Raw genomic sequence first — 27,982 nt, 5'->3', positions numbered from 1 at the left:
TTCTTCTTCTTCTTCTTGTAGTTCTTATGCATTATTGACAGTCAGTCGTCTCTGAGTATTTAGCAGCTTTAATGAGATGCATCTTTATTTTATTGTTTTATTTCCCCCCGAATGGCTCAAACGAGCAGCTTAGACCGGTCTGGTCTGGTTTAATCTGGTTCAGTGACTCTCAAACCAGCTGACGAGAGCCCAAACCCTGTAAAACCTGCAGGTCTCAGTGGCTTCTCCTCCTGTCTCAGTATTCCTGATTATCATGTTCACAAACCAAAGAGCTTCACGGACGCAGTCATGGTACGGATTACCCACAATCCCTCTGACGTCACAGGACTGATGATGTGGTTTCACGTGGACTGAGGGTCTGATCTGGTTTCTGTGGGTTTGTGTCGGTACTCTTGATTCTGTACAGTTTAGAGTTTCTTCTCAATGCAGTGTACAGAGTTTCCTGGACAATGACTTTTCTACGCTGTTTTCTATTTCCTGTACATAATGAACAATAAATTATTTTTTAAACGTGTGCAGTTTTTATTTTTTTCTTAAACTTTTTCAGATGTGTTGGGGAAAATAATATTATACCTAAAAGTATTTTTAAATTGGGATTTTCTTTTTTTAAGAAATATTTGCATTTGCATCCTATCCCATAACGACTTTGACATTCTTGAAGTGTTTGCACTTTCGTGTCCATATGTATCAGACGTTTAGCCAACGGTCCATGTGCGTGACGTCTCTCTTTGATCTCGCCGGCGTCACGTGATTCATAGAACTCCCCAAACAACTGACGATACATTTGAATGGGTTTAGGTACGATATACAACAGCGTCATTATACAGGTATTTCAGCAATTTTTGGTAACATCTGAGCATATTATACATGATTATGTCGATGACATTTACAGTATAATTTTATTCTGAGAGCGATGGAGAGGCAACATTAATATTGTTTTCTTAACCGTCATGCATTGCTTACTTATAGTGTGACCACACAGCTGAATTTTTTTCAGTTAAATAAGTTGAATATTTTAGTTCTCTAATATATATTTTTAAATAAATACTATTTGTACTAAATACTATTTGAGCAATAATTACGGTGTGTTAAAATCTGGAATCTGAGAATGAAAAAAAAATCTAAATATTGAGAAAATTGGCTTTAAAGTTGTTCAAATGAAGCACTCAGCCATGCATATTACTATCAATAATTAAGTTTTGATATATTTACAGTAGGAAATTTACAAAATATATTTACATTTACAAAATATCTTTACTTAATATCCTAATAATTTTTGGCATAAAAGAAAAATTTATAATTTTGATTCATACAATGTATTACTGTTTATTGCTACAAATATAATTGTGTTACTGATGACTGCTTTTGTGCTCCAGGGACATAAATGATAATTATATATTTAAGTAAAACGTAAGCAAAATGTAAACTGAGTTATGTCACATAAACAAAACAAACATGATGTGAATTCATTTATTTATATTTAAAATAATTATATTTTATTTTCTGACAACAAGGGAAAACATGAATACAAATGAGTAAATGAAACATGAGGGAATTATAAAAGTACATAAATACACATACACACAGGTTTACAACACATTAAATGAACCTTTATTTCAAGAAACGATCACATATTTGCAGGCAGTGTAGTAAAGCGAGCCTTTGACTGCTGAAAACTTGCAGGAGCTCGGTTTTCTTCAAGGCTTTCGACGAGCCCTGCTTTTGTGAATGAGGCTTCACTATCTCGCTCTTCTCAATAGAAGACTTCTACTATGACTATGACGACGTACCTGAACCACTCAACCTTGAAGCAAGAGCGGGAGAACATGTACGGGACAATCTGGCTTTTATTGCATTATTGACACTATTTTCCAGTTTGATACTGTAAGGCTGCTTTGACACAGTCATGAACACTGAGTGATTTCAATACAAGAAAGTAATTTCAATATGCTCAACACCTATAGTAAATCATCAACAGATAGAAAATCCATAAAAACCTTATTTTATGAACACGTTTTGTATAAATAAAAAAATGAATGTACTCACAATCTGATATTAGCAGCAGATTTCTAGACAATTAATGGACCACGTGGTTGAAATCAACACAAATAGTGAAAATTATTAGAAAATCTGTGGCACTGACCAGCTATTATCATAACGTCATATTGAAACACTTTGAAGTTATTTTGAGGAACAAGACTTCACAAAATCTCTTAAACTTGTAAAGAATGGCATGATTTTCTTTCTTGTAAAACTATATTTAACCTTTAGACAAACGTTTTGTCTCTGAAAGAGTGATTTCTTTTTAAAATCCACTGTTAAAGCATGAAATAAGACACAAATCAGTGAATGTGTTTGTTTAATGTGAGTATATCAGTAATCACTGAACATTTGTAATCATTAAAAAAATAGCCATTTATATTAAAGGGTTAGAACAAAGGCCTTCAGTAGCAAATCGATGAAATAGTAATATACACCTAGAAGTAATTTATTTCTTAATTTTCATCTGGCAGCAGCTATTTGCACTATACATACTAAACTAATCTCCTAAATACTTAGTCCATTAATTTTGAATGGTATTGACAATATATTTGTCAAGTTTTCAGTCTGAATGTATGTCCAACTGAGGAAGGGCCATTGTATTATTTATCTATTTTAATATTGTGCATATAACGATACTTGCATAAAGACTTGTATTTTACTGCAAAAGAGACACGTCCATAACTGCATCATCTACACAAGCCATTGTGCTTGTCTCCGTTACCTTCTGTGTCGTTGCCCACAATGCTTCAGTGACAAGACTTTGAAATACCAAACAGGGAAAACAAAAGACATGACTTGCATCGCATCCAGCTCCGTCCAAGCTTCTTTGGTTCTTCTTGTTTTGAACGCCTTGTGAAAGTTTTTTTTGTAAAGATAAAATCACATTTCTCTGAAGAGATATTGCACTGCATCCTTCAAATGGTCCAATCACATGACGCCAAAATACATAAAACAAAATGTATTCACTAAGATCAAATGTGGGAGGGTCTGAGGACAATCTGGAACAAGCCTTTTATAGCTCAGCCTCAAGACACATGCTTTTTAAAAGTTTACAGACCCCAATTGTTCGGCGCCCCTGACACACATAAAAAGATTACATTTTTAATAGGTGCTAACATGACTACCATTCGATTAATCGATGAATAAATAATGATGATGAATAAATAATGCAATTTCAGAATTATTTTGAAATGTATATTTAAGGGAAAAATCCAAGATGGCGGCGCGTCCACACGCAGCGGCTTCTCTCTGTCCCGACAGAACGGTGTTTTCGTGTTTTTTGTCTTGTGAGTCGCAGTGTTTTTGCACGTTGTCGTCGCGTCTACCTGTCTGTAAGCGCAAATACAGTCGCGAGTTTCTGCTCGATGTCGGCAGAACCGCATTTTTACAGTTAAACTCCATGCAAGCGGAACAGCTGCGGGATCTCGATCTGCTACGGAGGCCTTCACCATCATCGACCCCCACTACTGCATCTCGCCCGCAGCGGAGGCACCACAAGCGGCGTGAGAGGAAGCAGAAGAGGGGGAAGCGCGGAGGTATCCGGGCTAGGCTAACGGCTAACCCACACAAGCCATCTGTCCCCACCATCGTACTGGCTAACGTACACTCGTTGGACAATAAACTGGACTACATTCGCTTACTACACTCAACTCAGAGGACCGTGTTTTTGTGTTCACGGAAACATGGCTCAGCAAAAGCGTTCCAGACGGCGCTATTCAGCTCAACCAGCTGACGTGCTATCGAGCGGACAGAGCTCTCGTCGCGGGAGGAAAAACCCACGGCGGCGGGCTTTGTGTTTACATCAATGACGCACGGTGCCGCGATACTGTTGTGATCAGCAAACACTGCTCAACCCTGGTGGAGTTTATGATTATTAAGTGCCGGCCGTTCTATCTGCCGAGGGAATATACTGCTATACTGCTCATTTCAGTGTACATTCCCCCATTCAACATCACCAGCAACAGGAACGACGCACTTAATGAACTGTACCAACACATCAGTGAGCAGCAGACAGCACACCCCGATGCTTTTCTCATCATAGCTGGGGATTTCAACCATGCTGACCTTAAGAGTGTGTTTCCAAAAATACACCAGCACATCAACTTTCCAACACGAGATAATAACATTTTGGACTTTGTTTACACCACACAGAGAGGAGCTTACAAAGCCCTCCCCCTCCCCCACCTCGGAGCCTCAGATCACATCACTGTTATGCTAATGCCTGCATACAGACCACTCATTAAAGTCGCCAAACCAGTTTACAAACAGATTAAAGTGTGGCCAGAAAGATCATCAGAGATTCTTCAGAACTGCTTCAACACAACTGATTGGGACATGTTTAAACAGGCTGCCACATGCAATAACACCACTGACCTCCAGGAGTACTCAGAGACTGTTACTGCCTACATCAATAAGTGTATTGATGATGTAACGATCACAAAATCTATCACTGTCCGGGCCAACCAGAAGCCATGGATGACGGGGGAGATCTACAGACTCCTGAAGACACGGAATGCTGCCTTCAGGGCTGGAGATGAGGTGGGCCTAAGAACAGCTAGGGCCAACCTGTGCCGTGGCATCAGAGAGGCTAAGAGACAGCACTCCAGGAGGATAGCTCATCAATTCAGCGACAGCAGAGACACTAGGAACCTGTGGCAGGGGATACAGACCATTACGGACTACAAGCCCCCACCACGGACCTGTGACAACAACATCTCTCTGCTGAACGAGCTGAACACCTTCTTCGCTCGCTTTGAGCAACAAAACAGCACCACTGCACAGAAGACTCCACCTCCTCCCGGCGACCAGGTGATGACTCTGACCCCAGACAGCGTGAGGAGATCCTTCAGCAGGATCAATGCCCGCAAAGCTCCGGGTCCTGACAACATCCCTGGGCATGTACAGAAAGACTGTGCAGCAGAACTCACTGATGTCTTCACAGACATTTTTAACATCTCACTGAGTCAGGCTGTTGTTCCCACATGCTTTAAAACTACCACTATCATCCCAGTCCCGAAGAAGCCATCTCCATCCTGCTTCAATGACTACCGTCCTGTTGCACTTACCTCCATCCCCATGAAGTGCTTTGAACGGCTAGTCATGCACCACATCAAGTCTGCCCTCCCCCCCTCCCTGGACCCCTTCCAGTTTGCATATCGGTCCAACCGGTTGACCGATGATGCCATCTCCACTGCCATCCACTCAGCACTCACCCATCTGGAAAAAAAGGACTCTTATGTCAGAATGCTGTTCACAGACTTCAGTTCAGCATTCAACACAATCATCCCTCAACAGCTCATCTACAAGCTGAGTCAGCTGGGGCTCAACACTTCGCTGTGCAACTGGCTGTTGGACTTTCTGACTGGAAGACCTCAGGCAGTACGGGTCGGCAGCAACACATCCAGCACCATCACACTGAACACTGGGGCCCCCCAAGGATGTGTGCTGAGCCCCCTCCTCTTCACTCTGCTGACCCATGACTGCACACCGTCACACAGCTCCAACCTCTTCATTAAGTTTGCAGATGACACGACAGTGGTGGGTCTCATTAGCAACAAAGATGAGACAAACTACAGGAGCGAGGTGAGCCGCCTGGCTGGGTGGTGCAGTGACAACAATCTCTCTCTGAATGTGGAGAAGACGAAGGAGATTGTTGTAGACTTCAGGAGAGCACACACTCAGCACGTTCCTCTGACCACCAACGGTGCGACTGTGGAGAGAGTGAGTAGCACCAAGTTCCTCGGTGTGCACATCACAGAGGACCTCTCCTGGACTGAAAACACCGCAGCACTGGCCAAGAAATCACAACAGCGTCTCTACTTCCTCCGCAAACTGAGAAGAGCCAAAGCCCCATCCCCCATCATGTACACCTTCTACAGAGGCACCAATCGAGAGCATCCTGTCGAGCTACATCACTGTGTGGTATGGTGCCTGCAACGCGTCCTGCCGAAAGACTCTACAACGCATAGTGAGAGCAGCTGAGAAGATCATTGGAGTCTCTCTACCCTCCCTCCAGGACATTTATGGAACCGGTCTCACCCGTAAAGCCCTCTGCATCACAGGTGATCCCACCCACCCATCACACAGCTTCTTCAGCCTGCTGCCATCAGGGAGGAGACTGCGGAGTCTCCAGGCCAGGACCAGCAGACTGAAGGACAGCTTCATCCACCAGGCTGTCAGGAAGCTGAACTCCCTCCCGAACCTGCCCCCCCTCCCCTCTTCTTCCCCAGGCACCACTGAACTATGACCCCCCCCCCACTAATTATATGATGACATGCACAAGTCACTTGTGCAGCATTGGTCTGCTCACTCACCGCTCACTACCTCATTCGGCATGGAACCACCTCATCAGTCAGTTAAATAACTGCTCTTGGTCACTTGTCACTTTAATCAGACTTAAGATATTTTTAATAAGTGATTTTTTTGCACTAAAAAATCTTTAACTGCACTGTTGTTCACTTCATTGATTTGCACTATATCTGTCATTTACCTTGCGCTGCTTTATTTAACTTTATTTTTAACTTTTATTTTTATTATATGTCTTTTTTTATAATTCCCTTATTGTATAATTGTATCTACATTTTATATTTGATCTAGTTATTTTTTTAGGCTTTAATGTTAATGTTATCTGTATGCACCGGGGTCTGAGAGTAACGCAATTTCGATTCTCTGTATGTATGTACTGTACATGTGGAAATTGACAATAAAGCAGACTTGAACTTGAACTAAATGTATCTTCCCAGGCTAACTTAAACCAGCTGCCACTGCTTGTAAGTGATGGATATGAACATTAACTGCTCACTTAGACAACTTTGGGCAATGCTTTTTCTTATGAGTCCGTAGATTACATGATGTGGCAAAACTCTTCTCACATGAAGAGCACTGGTAGGGCTTCTCTCCAGTATGAACTCTCTCATGAATTTTCCAGCCTTCTAAGCGAGTGAAACTCTTTCCACAGTGTGAGCACTTGTACGGTTTCTCTCCAGTGTGAATCCTCTGGTGTTTTTTTAAACTGTTAGATGTAAGAAAGGTCTTTCCACAGTCAAAGCACATATGAGATCTCACTCCACTATGAATACTCTCGTGCACTTGTAAAGTTGTTAGTAGTGTAAAACTCTTTCCACAATGAGAGCAAACATGAGGCTTCACACCAGCATGACTATTAAGATGTTGTCTCATGCTCCACGCAGAAGCAAATGTTTTATCACACTGATCACAGCTGAATGATTTCACTCCAGTGTGACAGAACTGATGTTTTCTCAGAAACATTTTGGATACAAAACTCTTTCCGCACTGAGTGCATGTGAAGGGTTTTTCTCCAGTGTGAATTCTCATGTGCTCATTTAGGTATCCTTTATCAACAAAACTCTTTCCACACTGAGTGCATGTATAAAGCGTCTGTCCAGTGTGAACTCTCATGTGCATTTGTAGTTTTGATTTATATTTGTAACTCTTTCCGCACTGAGTGCATGTGAAGGGTTTTTCTCCACTGTGAACTCGCAGGTGCCTATTTAGGCATCCTTTACTACCAAAGCTCTTTCCACACTGAGTGCATGCATAAGGCCTCTCCCCTGTGTGAACTCTCATGTGAACTTTGAGTTTTGAATTATGTTTGTAACTCTTTCCACACTGAGTGCATGTGAAGGGTTTTACTCCAGTGTGAACTCTCATGTGTACATTTAGGCCTCCTTTATCACCAAAACTCTTTTCACACTGAGTGCATGCATAAGGCCTCTCTCCAGTGTGAACTCTCAGGTGTATTTGTAGTTTTGATTTAAGTTTGAAACTCTTTCCACACTCGGAGCAGCTGAAAGACCCTTTGACTTCAATTATTTGAGTTTGGTTTTGCACAAAACTCTTTTCATTCTGTAAAATGGTGGTGTCTTCAGCTTTGTTTATGAAATGATGAGGTGTTGGAAACTGATGCTGTTTGTCTTCATTTGCTTCCACTGACTCTGAAATCAAAATAATAAATTCCCAAAATTCAATAAAAGCAACACAAATGAGAAAAAATAAATATACTTCAGCCTCAATTTGTTTACTATTGAGTCTACTAATATTTAGTTTTAAATGTATTGTTTTCATCTTAATGTTCCTCATCAGTCATTAAAGAGAGTGAAGGAAAACACAACCTGTTTGTTCCTCTGTATCTTCATCTTTAATTCTGAAGGTTTCTTCCTCAAACTCCATCTTTCCAATAGTATTTTAGTATTCTCCTGGAGTAATTCCTCCTGCTTGCTTCTTCTTCAGCTGTGGAAGACAGGAATATTCCCTAGTATTTAAACTCTCATGAGCTGCTTCAATGAAGGTGTCAATTAAGCTCTTTTAACAGATAAAGCTGAAAGAATATTGTTGAGGGTTGATTGCTTGTGTTACAGACTTTTGCATAATATTTTAAAGGTAAACAGATGAGTTAAAAACGTCTCAGGTTACTTATTCCCTAATCAGGGAAACATGGTTACATGAGACACGGCGTACTCTAGGGGTCGCTATGGGGAATGTCTCGTCATGATCAGTGTCTGAAGCATGCATTGAAAAACACCAACAACATGTTGATTGGGCAAAAGCCTATTACGTCACTACCGGTGCGACTATAGTATAGATAGGCACCAGGAGAACACGTCATTTACTTATTCGTCTGAATCTTGCGTCCGAAGCATGGCAAGAAACAGAGGACACAGTGTCTCGTTCCCTACTCAGGGAACCATGGTTACATAAGTAACCTAAAACGTTCCCTTTCAAGGGAACTTCAGATTGGACCTCTAGTGGTCACTATGGGGAACAGTATGCCCACACCACCATGCTAAGGGGAGTGCAGACCAGAACCATGGACAGCAGCAGGGGCTGCCACTTGCTCTTGCATTAGCTTGCTGAAGGAACTGTCCCTAGTAGCAACACCCTATTTATATAGGTATCCTGAGGATACGGAGATGGAGCAGGAACCAAGCTATAACCAACTCAAAGAAAGGGAATGAAGCTGAGCGAGTAACCCTTACCGTACAGGATTTCAGAAAATAAGTGTGCACTTACCACTTATGTTGATTTCAGAAAGTACACAGAGCTTAACGTGTGTACTTAAAGCTTCCTAAGCATTGCAGTAGGTGCCTAACCCAGCGGGACAGACAAGCTCAAATACAACCCTTTAAGGCGAGGGGAGCACTGCCAGAGACAGCTTTACACAAGAAGGTACTTGCAAATGTTACCTATACTTCCCGCTCGATGTGTCAGCGAGAGGGGATATTCAGGTGACAAGGAAGCCCCTCAGGGCGACCTTGCCGGACATCCAGGAAATTTTGCAGTTCCGTGCTGGGGGCCTGATGATCAAGAAGGCTCCAGCAGAAGCCTACGACCTGGCCACATGAAGCCGGAACCAGGGCTATCATACTGGCTGGTGAAGTATCGATGAGTAAAGTAACACTGCAAGTCAAGGGTTCTGAATCCAGCCAAGGTGGTGCTCACAGAGGACCTACCTTAGAAAGGACAGAAACCCACAGGTCCCAGAAATACTGCAAAGAAATCTCACACAAGGATTATACACATAACCATGCAGCACATTACTAATATAATATAATATAATATATATATATATATATATATATATATGCACAGGAGCACTGCTCAAGCAGTGACCCAGACAAGCCTCCAGGCCGGACCATCAGTAAGGTGGCTACTATGAAGTCATAGAACCAACAAAACATAATAGGTCAAGCATAGGAAACTAATGCAGGAAGTTCCTACCTAACCTCGGTCAGGTGGAGAGATGGTGGTTACAGGGGAATTACAAAGGGAAAGATAAGGAAGATGTTAAACCCCAGAATGAAAAATCACTCTATTCCAGAAAGCGCTGATGCCTCTTCTGGATCATATCTCTTATCTTGCCACCTCCTTTTGACCCACTATTCCTCCTACCAGCAGGCAGGGGAGGGGAGCGAGCCGTGACACTATCCTTCTGTGCCCATTTCTGATCTTCAGATCGAGAAGGGCCAGGACCCACTGGGGTTGTACGGGCTCAGACCTGGACCTTCATGGAACGAAGGATTTGAAGGCTGCTGAGCACGCCTTTGCCTCCCTGAACTTCTCAACCACTGTCTCAACAGAAATTTCCCGTCAGATACTTTCCATGTTCTCACCGCGGCGCAACGCACAGCATGCATTCCCGCAGGAGAACATGCTCCGCTCACTCGCTACATTGCCAAAGAAATAGTAGTCTCGCAAATGCATAACAATTGCCGTGTTTCCAACAAAATTTCCCGGAACATCTGTACCAGGAACTTTTTCCCCCCAGGAACTTTATTTTGTTTAACCACTAAAGAGACATCAGAGCCGGCAGCGAATGTCAGAAGATCTAGCCGAGGTGAGGCTGCTCTCGCCGGATACATGATCACTGAGATCCCGATGATCACGTGGAGCTGACCATTTCTGACCTCTTTGAAACACATTTTTAAAACTGCATTTCATGACATAATAACAGTAATATTTTGAAAATAATCCAAATAAATGGAGGTCGAAATCACAATGCTGCGTGACCTCAACTAATCAGCGTATTTAGCGCCCAAGTCCAGCCCTCAAAAGTTCCAGAACTTTGAAAAAGTACTACCTTGCCAGCAGGGACTTTCTGAGGGGCATTTTTTTAACTGGGACTTTATTTAGTTCCTGGTTCCTGTGGTGGAAACACACCAATGCCGCGTTTCGACTGAAATTCACCGGAACATTTGTACCAAGAACTTTTTTCCCCAGGAACTTTTCCCCCCCCAAGACCTGTTGCTTCCTGCGTTTCCACCACAGTGTAAAGTACTGGGAAGATTAGGCAAATAGACTGGTGACGTAGGTCTGCACGCATTTCTCAATACAAAGTTACGCTGATTTTGGACGTGCATCCTCCTCGGTAGTTCAGACTTTGCACATTCGACTCGGGAGTGTTATGTCCGTTATGATTCACGTCCGGTAAATCTGCAAACAGCAGTGAACTTAAGGCCGGAGACACACTGACTGCTTGGCATTTCTGCTGCGTCAGTTGCGTGGCGGCTGCTTCGCTTTTTCTGTGTCTTTACACACCAGAAGCGGCGCTGGCGCGCTGCTGCTGCTGTAGGGGACATAGAGGGAGACCGCCGACAGACCAGGCTCGTCTTCATGACAACAATATAAACTTTTTTTTTTTTTTTTTTTTTTTTTTTTTTACACACCTACACCTACGCCTACTGACAAATTACACCGTTAACAATATTGACGGCAAAATAGACTATGTTTGACAGGTGCAATATTTGAAAATCGATAATTATTTATTTTTTAAATTACATTTAAATCTGAATTTATGTCAACCTATAGATTTTCAAACATTAAAATGTCATGCATCAATATATATTTGTGTACAAAATGACATTTTATTTTGCCTGGAAATGCTTCCAACACACTTGCGTGGCGCGTGAAAAATAGGCGTCGGTTCTATTTCTAGCATGCACACGTTTTCCGCGCGTCTCACGCAGGCAGTCTGCAAGCTCTAACCTGTTAACATGGGAGCCGAATTAAAAACGGACACGGCACGCAGCTGAGACGCTTGCGCCATGCATCCAGTGTCTCGCCGGCCTTAACTTCAGTCAGCTCGTCTTGACTACTGCTATTTTCCTCACTGTACATTTACAATAAAACGAAATAGGATATCAAATACCATTGCCTCCTTTCGTTTTCATTTAAACATAATAACAGCTGCAGAAATGTACTTAGTTCAGGGAAATGTATATACAGCCATTACAATGAAACGAAATATTATATAAATTTGCCTTTTTTATTTTCAGGTCTAGCCGAGGTGAGGCTGCTCACAGCGGATACATAAGCACTGAGCTCCCGCTGATCTCGTGGAGCTCACCCTCTCCGGGATCGGCAAAACACATTTTTAAATAGGTGCTGTCTTTTTAAATAAACCACAGATTTGAGTTTTAAACAACTACATTCTCGCCTGAAATACTTTTAAAATTACATTTCATGACACAATAACAGTAATATTTTGAAAATGATCCGAATAAATGGTGGTTGAACTCAACCAATGCTGCGTGAACTCAACCAATCAGGATGTTTAGCGCCCAAGTCCCACCCCCAAAAGTCGCCAGCAGGGACTTTCTGAGGGGCATTTTTTTACCCGAAACTTTATTTAGTTCCTGGTTCCTGCGGTGGAAACAGACCGAATACCAGCCCAAAGTCCCTAGTTCCTGGGTAAAGTTCCTGTGGTGGAAACATGTCTAATGATCGCAGCAGAGCGCATCCAACTCCCTCGAAAGCTAAACACTTGCGCTTGCTCTTAAATACACACACACACCACAGTATGTGAGCCATGTGAACTGCAGGTATCAGAGCAAAGCCTCTGGCGAGAAACATGCACTCCTAAATGCTATACATTTCCAACTAAACAGTCAATGAAGATGAAGAAAAGAATGACGTGTTCTCTTTATACTTCAGTCACACCAGTAGTGACGTCAGGGGCTGTGGCTGGCTAACATGTTGTTGGCATTTTTCAATGCAGCTTCAGAAACGGATAACGATAAGGCATTCTCACAGATCAGTGGGCATTCCCTATAGCGTCCCCTAGAGGACGCAGTGCCTCGTTCCCTATTCAGGGAACCATGGTTAACTAAGTAAACAGACATTTTAACTCATCTGCTTACTTTTTAAATATGCAACAGTCTGAAACACACAAGCAATCAACTGTTAGCATTCCCTGTAGCGACCCCTAGAGGACGCAGTTCGAAGTTCCCTTGAAAGGGAAACAATGTTTTGAAAACAAAACTAGAACATCTAGAACATTACTACAGTATGTGCTATGTGTTAATAATTTATATAAAAATCCATTCAATGATATAACCCATAATCTTTAAGCGCTGTGATGGAAGAAACCAGCCATTAACAGTCTTACGATTCATGAGCATCAACTACAATGATTTGAATGTTATTTTAAAAATGGACATAAAACAAATAATAATTAAGGATTCATTTATGACTGCTGAGAAGCGTTTTAGATTCACTAAAACAAACCAGTTTATTTTATTTTTGTAGCCTAGTCAGTAGTCAAATTTATGACTACAAAAGTAGTTAGATTTAGTTATATCCTCTAAATAATCAACTGAATGTACTCACTGTCTGATAAACAGCAGGTTTAGAGTCGTTTTAATAAACTCACGTGGTTAAAAAGAAAACAAATGGCGACATCTAGAGGAATATACATTAGATATGTATTATACCTTTATTATTATTAGCGTTTTTTTCTGTGGACGTCCGCTATATTGAAACGGTCAAAGCAGGTCCGTGAACACTTTAGAGCGAGTATTTCTTCAACCCTAGTTATACCGAAGACTTTAGGGATTTTGGTTAATATAAATGTATAAATATCTATTTCTGCAATAGACTTCAGTAGTTCATTTTGCTAAACACAAGACGCTGGAGCCATCAGCTAACTTGACAATTAAAAGACAATATAGTTTAAAAACCGATAATGTTGAGTTAATACATATAAACAACAACAACAACAACAAATTAACACATTCTTACCTGTGAAAGTTTGTTCAATTTATTCAAGGAATTAAATCTCTGCAGTTTACAACCAGAGGCAACACAATGTTGTTTCTTCTTCGTCTTCTTTTTTCTAAGAGTTGCAGCAGACTCGACGCATCAAAGGCTACTGCTGCCCTCCTCAGGCCATCTGAAGAACTCCTCCTAGAGGTTAAATACTCTTAGAAAGTCCAGTGAAGTGTAAACATTTTATTGTTTTATGTTCCTTGTTATTAAGAATTTATTTAAGAGATAAAAGATAAAGATGAAACTCCAGCTTCCGACAGCTCAGAAAACATTATGATTGTTGTAGTTCTAGGAATAACACACTCAGTTATTACATGCTCCAGTTTCCACTTCACCAAATAAGCATCTGCTTTCCGAATCCTTTCCAACAATTGCAATAGACCATAATTCTGTGCACAATGCCCCAACCGTAACCTGGTAATCACCACACAATCCCTCCTCTCTAAATTATTTAGAGTTCTTTAGTGTTGGCTGTTTTGCAAAATAATACCTGCCTTTATTCCTGGAAATAAAATAATGACAAATGTCTTTGACACAAAAAAGCACATTTAATTGCACTGAAAAAAAAAAAAAATAATAATTAAATTAACAGTGCTTGAATTTTAAGGCTTGCATTTTTAGGGCTGCAGTTTAGACATTTTTGCAATTTTTGGCACATTTTATTTGACTTTAAAAATTCTAGTCATTCATTCACAAAAACTGATTTGCAGAAATGGAGCAAGTGGCAAGCAGAAGTTATTATCAGGGCCAGTAAGTAAGCCTATATGAGGAAACGCTGATTGTGTTTGTTTAATTCAACATCTTCGCTGTTACTCGTTTCAATTCTATTTTACCCGACGCTAATATACAGAACTAATATTCCATTAAGAGTTGTAATACTGGGGTTTCCCTCATACATCACACTCCAGGATTCCCCAACAGCGCTCATTATCCTTTGGACTTCCCCTACGAGAGCACTTAAACACCAGCATTCATATTAGCTGAAGAAATGACATATTAGGATGACACTGAATTTTTTTTAATTAATATTAAACTATGAACTGGAAATTGCACAATGCATTTCAGGGTCTTGCATTGAATGTTTTGTCTAAAGAATGATTTCTTTGAAAATTCAACTGTTAAAGCATGAAATAAGACATCAAATCAGTGAATTTGAGTTTGTTTAATGTGAGTGTATCAGTAAAGTAAACACTGAACATTTGTAATAATAATAATAATAATAAATCAATAATTATATTAATGTGATTAGTCATGAAGGCAATCATTCTCATGTTGTCCACACGAGAGAGCCACAGTATGGCAAACCCTTTAAGATCTCAGTTTAAAGACTGCGAGAATTGTTCAATACATAGACTTGTAGTAAAAAAAAAATGCATATATAAAGACATTATATTTGTAAAAGTTTAATAAAGCCCAATATAACAAGTATGCAAAAACTAATCTAATAAAATACTTCTAGACCATTCATTTTTAATGGTATTGACAATATATGTCAAGTATTCAGACATAACTGAATGTAGGTCCAACTAAAGAAGGTGCACTATATTATTTATCTATTTTAATATTGTGCATATAATGATAATTACTGATTATGACTCATATTTTATTGAAAAGGGACATATTGTTTAACTGCATCACCTACACAAGCAATTGTGCTTGGCCTCAGATGATCGCCTGGAGTTAAACTGCATTGTTTCAGTTTGCTTCTGTGTCGTTGCCCACAACGTTCGGTGACAAGACTTTGACGTAACAAACAGAGAAAACAAAAGGCATAACTTGCATCGCATCCAGCTAGCCAACTCGGTCCTAGCTTTTTCTTCTTCTTCATTTGAATGCCTTGTGAAAGGATTTTTTTTTTAAAGATAAAATAAAATTTTCATTAATCTCAGAAGAGATCCTGCGCATATTTGAAAGTCAAGAACGGTCAAATCACACAAGGCCAAAAAACATACAAACTAAATTATTTCGCTAAGATCAAAAGTGGGAGGATCTGAGGACAATTTGGTACAAGCCAATTAGAGCTCAGCCTCAAGACACATGGGTTTCAAAAGTTTACAGACCTAAATGACCAATTTGTTCGGTGCCCCGCACACACAAAAAAACATAGATTTTTAATAGGTGCTAACATGACTACCAGTCGAATAGTATGACTAAATAATAAAATTTCTTAATTATTTAGCAATGTACATTTAAATGCATCTTCCCAGACTAACTTAAACCAGCAGCCACTGCTTGTAAGTGATGGATATGAACATGAACTTTGCTCACTTAGACAACTTTGGGCAATGCTTTTTCTTATGAGTCCGTAGAGTAGATGATGTGGCAAAACTCTTCCCACATGAAGAGCACTGGTAGGGCTTCTCTCCAGTATGAACTCTCTCGTGAATTTTCCAGCCTTCGAAGCGAGTGAAACTCTTTCCACAGAGCGAGCACTTGTACGGTTTCTCTCCAGTGTGAATCCACTGGTGTTTTTTTTAAACTACTAGATGTAAGAAATGTCTTTCCACAGTCAAAGCACATATGAGATCTCACTCCAGTATGAATAAGCCGGTGATGTTGTAAAGTTGTTAGTAGTGTAAAACTCTTTCCACAATCAGAGCAAATGTAAGGCTTCACACCAGCATGACTATTAAGATGTTGTCTCATGCTCCACGCAGAAGCAAATGTTTTATCACACTGATCACAGCTGAATGATTTCACTCCAGTGTGACAGAGCTGATGTTTTCTCAGAATATGTTTGGATACAAAACTCTTTCCGCACTGAGTGCATGTGAAGGGTTTTTCTCCAGTGTGAATTCTCATGTGCTCATTTAGGTATCCTTTAACAACAAAACTCTTTCCACACTGAGTGCATGTATAAAGCGTCTGTCCAGTGTGAACTCTCATGTGCATTTGTAGTTTTGATTTATGTTTGTAACTCTTTCCGCACTGAGTGCATGTGAAGGGTTTTTCTGCACTGTGAGCTCGCATGTGTATATTTAGGCTTGCTTTACTACCAAAACTCTTTTCACACTGAGTGCATGCATAAGGCCTCTCCCCAGTGTGAACTCTCATGTGTATTTTGTGATTTGATTTATGTTTGTAACTCTTTCCGCACTGAGTGCATGTGAAGGGTTTTTCTGCACTGTGAGCTCGCATGTGCTCATTTAGGCTTGCTTTACTACCAAAACTCTTTTCACACTGAGTGCATGCATAAGGCCTCTCTCCAGTGTGAACTCTCAGGTGTATTTGTAGTTTTGATTTAAGTTTGAAACTCTTTCCACACTGAGAGCAGGTGAAAGATCCTTTGACTGCAGTTGTTCCAGTTTGTTTTTGTGTGAAATTCTTTTCAGACTGTAAAACGGTGGCATTTTCATCTTCGTTTATGAAATGATAATGTTTTTGAAACTGATGCTGTTTGTCTTCATTCGCTTCCACGGAGTCTGAAATCAAAATATTAAAGCAACACAAATGAGAAAAAAAATCTATACTTCAGCCTAGGGCTGCACGATATTGGGAAAAAATTACATTGCGATATATATTGTGATATGAAATCTAATCAAATTCTTTCTTACAAATAAAAATGGGGTGAGCACACTTACATTCTCATTTTAAATGATTTAAATATCGACACCATTGTGTCAATTAATTAATATGCGCGAGGGAGAGAGAGCAAGACAGCGCTCGTGTTGAAGACGGTGAGCATGCGGCCGGGGCTCGCTTGCTCAATCTCACTCTCTCTCCCTCCCTCTCTCTCTCTCGCGCTCTCTCTCTCTCTCGCTCTCTGCCCTCTCGCGCTCTCTCTCGCGCTCTCTCTGCCCTCTCGCGCGCGCGCGCGCTCTCTCTCTCTCTCTCTCTCGCTCGCTCGCTCTCTCTCTCTCTCTCTCTCTCTCTCTCTCGCTCTCTGCCCTCTCACGCTCTCTCTCTCTCGCTCTCTCGCTTCAGAATTCAGAAAGCTTTATTGGCATGACAAAAAAATACATTTTGTATTGCCAAAGCATCAAAAAACAACATAGAAATTGATTTTGAACATTAAGTACACCAAAATTATAATAATAGTTAAAATATCTCTCTCTCTAATCTCTCTCTCGCGCTCTCTCTGCCCTCTCACTCTCTCTCTGCCCCCTCGCGCGCGCGCGCGCGCTCTCGCTCTCGCTCTCGCTCTCGCTCTCTCTCTCTCTCTCTCTCTCTCTCTCTGCCCTCTCGCGCTCTCTCTCTCTCTCTCTCTCTCTCTGCCCTCGCGCGCGCTCTCTCTCTCTCTCTCTCTCTGCCCTCTCGCGCTCTCTCTCTCTCGTGCTCTCTCTGCCCTCTCGGCTCTCTTCTCTGCCCTCTCGCGCACTCTCTCTGCCCTCTCGCGCTCTCTCTCTCGCTCTCTCTGCCCTCTCGCGCTCTCTCTCTCTCTCTCTCTCTCTCTCTCTGCCCTCTCGCGCTCTCTCTCTCTCTCTCTCTCTGCCCTCTCGCGCTCTCTCTCTCGCGCTCTCTCTGCCCTCTCGCGCTCTCTCTGCCCTCTCGCGCTCTCTCTCTCGCGCTCTCTCTGCCCTCTCGCGCTCTCTCTGCCCTGTCAAAACTTTCACTCCATGATGGTTAAGCTGTGCAATTAATCCGCGAATCACATTCGTCAAGGGCCGGGGAGCAGCTGGCCCGTACAGTTAATGAATAACGGATCAACTATAACAGCCTACATCGCACATCCTGCGATGTGACTATCGTTGATTCATACATCGCGATACAGATGCTTAAACGACACATCGTGCAGCCCTACATCAGCCTAAATTTGGCACAAATCTAGTTTACTGCAGAGTCTACTCATATTTAGTTTTAAATGTATTGTTATATATCGGTTTTCATCTTAATATTCAGTCATTAAAGAGAATGAAGGAAAACACAACCTGTTTGTTCCTCTGTATCTTTATCTTTAATTCTGCAGGTTTCTTCCTCAAACTCCATCTTTCCAATAGTATGTCAGAAGTTTCTCCTGGAGTAATTCCTCCTGCTTGTTTCTTCTTCAGCTGTGGGAAGATGGGAATATTCCCCAGCATTTAAACTCTGAAGGTGTCAATTAAGCTCTTTTAACAGATGAAGCTAAAAGATTATTTTTGAGGGTTGATTGCTTGTGTTTCAGACTGTTGCACAGATGAGTTACAAACGTCTCAGCTTACTTATGTAACAATGGATCCCTGAGTAGGGAATAAAACACTGCATCCTCAGGGGTCGCTATGGGGAACGCCTCGTTGTGACCCATGTCTGAAGCATTCATTGAAAAACACCAACAATATGTTGACCGGCGACAGCCTATGACGTCACTACTGGTGCAAATATTGTATAAATAGGTACCAGGAGAACAAGTCATTCACTTCTTTCGTCCGAAGCATGGCAAGAAACCTAGAGGGGACGGTGTCTTGCTCTCTACTCTTATCCTGAGACATTCCCTTTGAACTGTGTCCTCTAGGGGTCACTATGGGCAACAGTCTTGTATGCACACTAACCACTTACATGGATTTTAGAAAGTGTTCAATGTGCACACTTACCACCATATGCATTTCAGAAAGTACACAGAGCTTAGCATGTGTAATTAAAGCTTCCTAAGCATCGCAGTAGGTGCTGAACCGAACGGGAGAGGCAAGTTTAAATACAATCCTCTGAGGAGAGGGGAGCACTGCCTGAGACCGCATCATACAAGAAGATTCTCGCAAATGCCACCTCTACTTCCCGCTCGATGTGACAGCAAGAAGAGATATCCATGTGACCCGGCCACCCTTAGTTTTACAACAATGAGGGGAGTGATGCTTGAAAGTGTGTTACTAGTAAAACGGGTGGATTGTGACATTTCTAAAATTAACGGACGGAAATGCGGGTGGATAATTAATTCCTTGCGGGTGGGTTGTAGCGCGGACAAAAAATATGTGCCATATTTGTATGTCTAAATTACCATCATACATATGCAACAACGGTAAGACATTTGACCCATCATGTCAACACCACTGCGACAGTGCGACAGCGCTGTGAGTGAGAGACTTTTCAACAGCTGGATTTGTAATTCAAGAACGGAGAACACAATTTAACCCTGGGACTGTGGACGATATCATTTTCCTGCACAGTAACCTTAAAGGAAAGTAAATGCATAGTTTGTGAGCGACAGGATCAGGTTGTATTTTTTTCTTGTTCTTTTTTTTTCATTAATAGGTCTATTTGAGTATAGTTATCAGGTTCCATAGCCTATTTAGATGCCGATGGTAGGCTACAGGTTTCCTTAGCACATTAATGACACTGTTGTGATGTTGAGAAAGGTGTGAGATAAAAAAATAAAGCACTTTAATTGGAATGATTTTAGCGTGTGTGTGATTTATCGCAGGCACAGATCGGGTAACTGGCCAAATATTAATGGGTCGATGTGGGGTCAGATCTGGTGCTGACCTTTGTGGGTACGGGCGTGCGCAGGATTTCAGAAAGTGCACAGAGTCTTGTGTGCACACACACCACCTTTGTTTTAGAAAGTGTGCAAGGTGTTTAACGTGCACACTTACCATCATGTGGGTTCAGAAAGTATACACAAAACGAAACAAGCATAATAGAGGTGCTGAACCGAAAGGGAGAGGCAAGCTCAAATACAACCCCCAAAGGCGAGGGGAGCACTGCCAGAGACAGCATTACACAAAAAGGTTCTTGCAAATGCTACCTATACTTCCCGCTCGATGTGTCAGCAAGAGGGGATATTCAGGTGACAAGGAAGCCTCTCAGGGTGACATCGCCAGACATCCAGGAAATGTTGCAGTATCGGGCCGGGGGCCTGATGATCAAGAAAGTTTCCGCAGAAGCCTACGACCTGGCCACATGATCCAGGAAGCATGAAGCCAGAACCAGGGCTATCATACTGGCTGGTGAAGTATCGATGAGTGAAGTAACACTGCAAGTAGAGCACCTGGTTCTGAATCCAGCCAAGGTGGTGCTCACAGAGGACCTACCTTAGAAAAGACACCCACAGACCCCGGAAAAAAAAACTGCAAAGAAATCTCACAGAAGGATTATACACATAACCATTCAGCACATTACTAATATAATATATATATATTGTTTATATTTAATTCTGATTCCGCCACTTCGCTTGTTTGCCTTCTCTGTGCTGTGCTCGCCCCCGCCTCCTTGATTTTGTTCCCTCTCCCCTCGCGTGTTGTCTCATTAAACATGGCGGCATCCGCAACCAGGCCAGAAGCTACAGAACTAGTATCAAAAACAGGACAACTGGCTCCATTATATGGAGATACTTCGGTTTTAAGGAGTCAGACGAACAGCAGGCAGATGTCTACTGTAGGGCCCTATGATTTCTGCAATGTTACAGTTTAACATGGAATGTCACGGAATTTGTCAAATTTTGAATTAATTAAAAGTAGTTCATTGCAGTCACATCAAATCGTGATATGGACTAATATCTGTAAATATTAAGACGGAAAAGACTATTCCTCTAACTAAATGAGGAAGTGAATACATCAGTGAGTCACTTCATGAGCATTTGACCATTTGCTTTGAGTAAAACTAGCATCATATATCACATCATATACCGTAGTATTACATACACAGAGCTGTAAAGGTACAGTAACCCGTCAAAATAAAAGTCTGGTTTAGTTTAAAGACATGTATTTGCTAGAAATCTATTACTATTGTTCAGCAGAATGTACATAGACTACTACTACTACTATTAAAATTAAACAAACAATTTTTTTAAAGGAATATTCACAATATTTCCTCCATGTTTTATTTTTAATCCCCTTTGTTAACCAAAAAAATAAAGTTTGCTTAATTTTCAATAATTAAAAGATAAATTAAATGAATGTTTTATGCCTTTATTTTATTAACCAGAAAAACTTAAATACACAGATTTTCAGAGGGGAAAAAACATTTCACATAAGGCTATTTTAAGAAAAAAAGTTAACAAATTAAGTTGTTTTAATGCATTTAAATAATTACACATGCTAAAACACAGAATTAGGTAACAATAAAACATATGATGAAGAAAAAATAGAACACGTTATAGGGCCCTAAACATGTAATATCTGGCATATTTGTATTTTTTAAATGCATTGAATGCAATGCTTACATCAAAAATAAACATTTCATTATTACCCACTGTTTCTCTGTCTGTACTTGTACTGTGAACAATGACAAAGTTGAAAGATGAATGAAGTGCCATTCAGTTGGGGTTTTAAATAAAGCATTTTCTGAGACGCAAATTAAACACATAAAACATTAATTCAATTTAACTTTTAATAATTTAAAATTAACTTTTTGGTAAACAAAGCTGGTTTACTATTAAAAATAAAACATTGAAGAAATGTTGTGTGATTAAACCTTTAAAAAAAAAGTAGTAGGCTATGTACATTGTGCTGAACAATAGTCTTTAACCGGACTTTTATTTTGACGGGTTGACGTACCTTTACAGTTCGGTGTATGTGATGCTGAAATCACCGCGAGCGTCACGCGCGCTTCAGTGTGTGTTAATAAAGGAAGTCACGCTTCTGCTCCATTCATTAATCAGGATTCGTATTTAAATAGATTGTTCCGGTTTAATATTTACAGATATTAGTCCATATCGTGATTTGATTTAAGTGCAGTGACCTATTTTTGATTCATTCATTTAAAATTTGGCAAAATCTGCCTCCCTGAACTTCTCAACCACTGTCTCGACAGAGGTATCTAAGTTTAAAAGGCAAGATGTATCCTAAAAGACTTGCATATTAAGAGAAGATGCTTCCCCCATGGAGAGTAGCATGGCAGCTGTGGAAGATTTTTATTAATAAGATTTTAATTAATCAAGTATAATCAATGTGAATCTTGCCATTTTTTGTTGCTAGTTATTATTCCATTATAATCCTATAGATTAAGTATAGAAAGGAATATGCCCACGTGGCCAAATTGTACAGACCAGACGAGAAACATGTGGTCACACATACAGACAGGGCCTTTGTCTATACCAAATTAAGGAGGGGGCCTCTTCCCTCTAGGGAGATAATAAAATTGTAAACATAAAGAAAAGTTTGACTATTTGGAAACGCCCTGTATAGGGTATATAAGGAGATACCACATAACATTCGATCTCGCAGAGAACATCTTGGCTTCGTTTCTCTCTGAAATAAAGTCTATCTTCTGGAAACAAAACCCCGAGACTTGTGTGATTTCCTCAGATCCATGGCAGATGAAAATACATGGCAGCTTTTCTTCAACAGGTGGAATAATCTCATAACCCTTTTCATGCATCCCCTTGATTTTGGAATAACTAATATGCTGGAATCTGTGGATGCGGATGAGAATGGTGTTTTATGTTTTATAAAAAAAAAAAAAAAAATTCAAGCCAGAGTGAAGAATAAACAAAGGGAAATTACTGATAGGGAGAAATTTCTCATCAGATACTTTCCATGTTCCCGCAGGAGCTAAACACGCTCTGCCCACTCGCTACATTACCACAGATATCCTGGAAAACATGTTGTTGGTGTTCTTCGACGCAGGTTCAGATACGGATAATGATGAGGCATTCCCACAGATCAGTGGGCATTCCCTATAGCATCCCCTAGAGGATACAGTGGCTCGTTCCCTACTCAGGGAACCATGGTTAACTAAGTAAACTGAGACGTTTTTAACTCATCTGTTTACTTGTAAAATATGCAACCGTCTGAAACACAAGCAATCAACATTTAGCGTTCCCTATAGTGACCCCTAGAGAACGCAGTTCGAAGTTCCCTTGAAAAGGAAACAATGTTTTGAAAATAAAACTAGAACATCTAGAGCATTACTATGGTATGTCAGACGAACAAAAATGTGTTAATAATTTAGATAAAACACCATTCAATGATATATAACCCATAATCCTTAAGCACTATGGAAGAAACCAGCAATTAACATGCTGTGTCTGAAACCACTCCCTATCCACTATATAGTGCACTATAGAGTCTGGGAACATGACGTCAACAACGCAATGCATTCTGGGACTTTGGGACACGGACGCTGCTGTATGGATTGATAAAAGACTGTTTTGTTTGCTCTCTACAGCAAAAAAATAAGTTACAATGGTAAAAGCTTGTTGTGTAATTAACTGCCACACTCGTACTCATGACCGGCATGGAAAAATAATTTGAATGGAGTGAGATTTTTCAGCTTTTCCGCTGGAAAACCGCACCTTGATCTCAGGTCTCCGAGTTAACAAAGCGGCGTCACATAGCTTGGTTAGCAGCAGTAAGAAGGAAAAGAAGGATTGTCCCTTTGGTCCGATATATACACACGAATGTATGTGCATTTATATATGTATTTATAAATATACAAAAATGTATGTTATATAAACAACCTTTTTTTGGATGTGATTAATCGATTTGACAGACTTACATTAAATGTTACCTACGCATGAACCACATCTCCTGCATTATCAGTGTTATGCATATTGCATACCACCTGTTACAGTAATAAACGGCAAAATTGATCAATTCTGTATCTCTTTATTTGTGCATCATAACACTGAGGTTAATTTGTACAGTTTACAATAACGCATATTAAAAAGTAAAGGGACAGTGTAACACATAAAAGGTAATTAGGTAAACAAGTATCAAGACCACAGGTAGGGCAGTGAAACTTCAGTGCACTTCAAGTATCCTTCAAGTATAGTACAGTAACCTTCAAGTATCAAGAACATAGATAATGTAATAAGTGAAAAAGGTAAATAGAAAGACAATTGTTAAAATTGATTAATTCAAGACCTTTGTGCAGACAACAGCTTTCCGCTTGTCGACGCGGAAAATGTGTAGGTTCTGCACCCATCCATTTGTAAATTGCAGGTGAGACTCGAGAGATTTATCATTTTTAAACTGATCAGAGGTGTACGCTCTGACACTACAAACAAGGTTAGAAAACACATTGGGGAAGGTTACGAGCGGCAGCTCTTTAAGATCATCCGACCACTCTTTGTGTTCGTGCAGATTGAGTTCGTTGATTGTCTTGATTTTTTTCTAAATACCGCATCTTTGCTTCCTTGTTGAGTTTTTCTTTATATGTAATCTTACACTTGATCTGTATGTCATGTCACTTTCACTTTTACTGATAAGCGTGTCCCCAAAAATGGCCGCGACTACCCAGAATGCAATGCGCAGTGACGTAGTTTCCCAAGCTCTATATGGGGTGTCAGCCATTTTGTATTCTATCCGAATTCTGAGCATACACATATAAATACCTTGACGCCTCATTAGTCGCTTTGAGCCGTTGCCGCGATACGTCAACGCGTCCGCCATGTTAGTGAGGGCATGACTGCCTTAAAACAAATGAAAGTAAACGGGGGAGCTGCGGTTTTTACTGAATAAAAACACCATAACGTTCTCACTTACCAACCAATTTCAGAGGTTAAAAAACAGTTAAAAAAAACTTTGCCTCCAGTTATTCAGTTAGGTTTGGAAAATTATTAATTGAAAGTTCACATTAGTCTCACTTGATGATTTCGTTGATTTTTTCAATTTACAAATCTGTTAATTTAGTATAACTGTGACATATTCATGTAATGTAATTTGAATGTACATTACATGATATGTAGTTGTTTTATTGCTTTCTCTGTGTTCAATTGCAGCATTTTTCTTTCTTTTTTTCTCTCTTTCTTGTGTCTCAGGTCAGAACACAGCCCATTCCCTTTGAAGTACTGGGATAAAACCTAAATAATACATCTTTAAACACTAATAATTTACTATCGTTGAGAAAATTTAATAAAACAAGTAAATACAAATCACACACTTGAAGTCTGCTTTTCATTTTGATAGCACTTTAGCCTACAGAAGAATACAACAAATAATAACACATGTAACTGATGAGGCTATGGATCCAGTGAAAATGAAAATATGCACTGACAGTGCACAGTAGAAATATAGTAAATGTGATGTTATATTAAAAAGTAAATGTATTACAACTTAAAGTAAAGTGAATAATATGAAAAGCGAGTACAATGGTACAATAACATATGATATATAATAGATTTATTAAATTCTATGTATAATATGAATAATAGCATAATAAATAACTGAACAACAATAGGTTAATAATAACAAGAAGAATATGTAATATCAAGGGTGGTATAATACAGAATAGATAAAAATGAAGAATAAATTAATAGTAAAATAAAGAGTAAAATAAAAAAAAATTTAATGTAATTTTTAAATACTAATAATTAATCAAATTAAGACACAACACAAAAATATTGTGGACATGAGTTCCAAATTGTGTTTAATTAATGATCTCCTTAAGTATAATATATGGTAATATTTATAATATATTCAGATCGGCACTTCGGAGCCTGTTCGCGACTCGGTTGATTCAGATCGGCACTTCGGACCCTGTTCGCGACTCGGGGTTGATTCAGATCGGCACTTCGGAGCATGTTCGCGACTCGGTTGATTCAGATCGGCACTTCGGACCCTGTTCGCGACTCGGGGTTGATTCAGATCGGCACTTCGGAGCATGTTCGCGACTCGGTTGATTCAGATCGGCACTTCGGACCCTGTTCGCGACTCGGGGTTGATTCAGATCGGCACTTCGGACCCTGTTCGCGACTCTGTTGATTCAGATCGGCACTTCGGACCCTGTTCGCGACTCTGTTGATTCAGATCGGCACTTCGGACCCTGTTCGCGACTCTGTTGATTCAGATCGGAACTTCGGACCCTGTTCGCGACTCGGGGTTGATTCAGATCGGCACTTCGGAGCATGTTCGCGACTCGGTTGATTCCGATCGGCACTTCGGACCCTGTTCGCGACTCTGTTGATTCAGATCGGCACTATACAGCCATACACTATATAGGGATTAGTGAATGAGTGAACTATTTCAGACACAGCAACAGTCATACGATTCATGAACAAGTACAAACATTTCAAAGTTATTTTTTAAAATGGACATGAAAAAATTAATAATTAAGGATTCATTTATGACTGCTCGAAGCGTTTTAGATTCACTAAAACAAACCAGATCATTTTTTTTAGAGTCAGCAGTTTAATTTATGACTACAAAAGTAGATAGATTTCGTTTTATCCTCTAAATAATCAAATGAATGTACTCACAGTCTATAAAACAGCATGTTTAGAGTCGTTTTAGAGGAGTAAACATTTGATACGTTTTTTTCTGTGGACATCCGCTAGAAACGGTCAAAGCAGGTCCGTGAACACTTAAGAGCGAGTATTTCTTCAACCCTAGTTATACCAAAGAATATGGTTGTATAAATGGAATTTGGTTGTATAAATATCTATTTCAGTAACGTTAGTTCATTTTGTTAAACACAAGACCCCGAAGCCATCAGCTAACACGACATTTAAAAGGCACTATAGTTCAAAAACCGATAATGTTGAGTTAATACATAAAAAAAAAACAACAACAACAAATTAACACATTCTTACCTGTGAAAGTTTCTTCAATTTATTCAAGGAATTAAATCTCTGCAGTTTACAACCAGAGGCAGCACAAAGTTATTTCTTCTTCTTCGTCTTTTTTTTCTAAGAGTTGCGGCAGACTCGACGCATCAAAGGCGTACTGCTGCCCTCCTCAGGCCATCTGAAGAAATCCTCCTAGAGGTTAAATGCTCTCATAAAGTCCAGTGAAGTGTAAACATTTTATAACAGCCTTCGTTGTTTTATGTTCCATGTTAATAAGAATTTATTTAAGAGATAAAAATTAAATTCCAGGTTCCAACAGCTCAGAAAACATGATGATTGTTGCAGTTTGATGAACAACACACTCAGTTATTACACGTTTTCACTTCTCCACATAAGCATCTGCTGTTTCATTGATGTGAACTCCATTAAATTTGCATATAGTGAGGGAATTGAAGAACTGATCAGTTTTGCGAACAGACATTTATGTGGCCAAATGTAAATGAAAACGTTATAACAAATCAGATATGTGATCAGAGAAAGCACATGAAGTGACCAGATGTAAACATGCCCTTTAACGCAGCATAGCCATGAGAGTTACAGACTTACTGCAGTCTGTGAGTCTGAATGAGAAACTTGTGAATAACTTATTTTAAAGTACAGGAATGTGTCTTTGAATATTTATCTATGACATTTGAATTGGTGCTTGTGCAAAACCTGGGTCAGGATGTTTTTACCAAGTAGGACATATTTCTTGAACTTATTTATTTATTTATTACATTTTTAAATCTCTCTTTAAAATTTGAGTATTGTTAATGCATAACTCACTTAAAGGTACAGGTTGTAGAACCAGCCACGAGAAGGCACACTACCAAAACAATAACAATCGCGTGGTTTGATGACGATAAGAAGGAGCGTGGAATGATGGAATTTGTTGTATTCTACCCAGCCGCCCATGAACCAAGTGCCATCATTCTTCACAGTTTGTGGGCCAGAGTAAGGTGTTAGATCTGGTACAGAATT

General features: G+C 40.1%; 1 protein-coding gene and 1 pseudogene across 2 annotated transcripts; both read right to left on the bottom strand.

The window, feature by feature from the left end:
- Positions 1-6,654: 6,654 nt before the first annotated feature.
- On the bottom strand, positions 6,655-27,066 carry LOC113097225 (gastrula zinc finger protein XlCGF57.1-like). Of its 2 annotated transcripts, none has more exons than XM_026262431.1 (3): positions 26,987-27,066; positions 8,175-8,292; positions 6,655-7,997 (listed from the first exon to the last, which is right to left on the bottom strand). In XM_026262431.1, exons 2-3 carry the CDS (start codon positions 8,230-8,232, stop codon positions 6,841-6,843), a joined length of 1,215 nt encoding a protein of 404 aa, XP_026118216.1. In that variant the 5' UTR covers positions 8,233-8,292; positions 26,987-27,066; the 3' UTR covers positions 6,655-6,840. The 2 variants fall into 2 exon arrangements, with proteins under 2 accessions (XP_026118216.1, XP_026118215.1); XM_026262430.1 differs by lacking the exon at positions 26,987-27,066 and adding an exon at positions 13,579-14,852.
- On the bottom strand, positions 14,998-27,072 carry LOC113097224 (gastrula zinc finger protein XlCGF52.1-like; annotated as a pseudogene).
- Between the last annotated feature and the right edge of the window lie 910 nt (positions 27,073-27,982).

Source organism: Carassius auratus, unplaced genomic scaffold (assembly GCF_003368295.1).
Source record: "Carassius auratus strain Wakin unplaced genomic scaffold, ASM336829v1 scaf_tig00216159, whole genome shotgun sequence".
NCBI classification, from domain to species: domain Eukaryota; kingdom Metazoa; phylum Chordata; class Actinopteri; order Cypriniformes; family Cyprinidae; genus Carassius; species Carassius auratus.
The sequence above is the reverse complement of the archived record's forward strand: the minus strand, read 5'-3'. Positions and strand labels throughout refer to the sequence as shown.

What these genes read in the sequence shown, in the direction of transcription:
- LOC113097225 (XM_026262431.1), bottom strand. Translation starts at nt 8,232, where the DNA reads ATGGAGTTTGAGGAAGAAACCTTCAGAATTAAAGATGAAGATACAGAG. An exon ending in AGATACAGAGGAACAAACAG is followed by an intron (nt 7,998 to 8,174) that starts GTTGTGTTTTCC and finishes TTTTGATTTCAG; the next exon opens with AGTCAGTGGAAGCAAATGAA.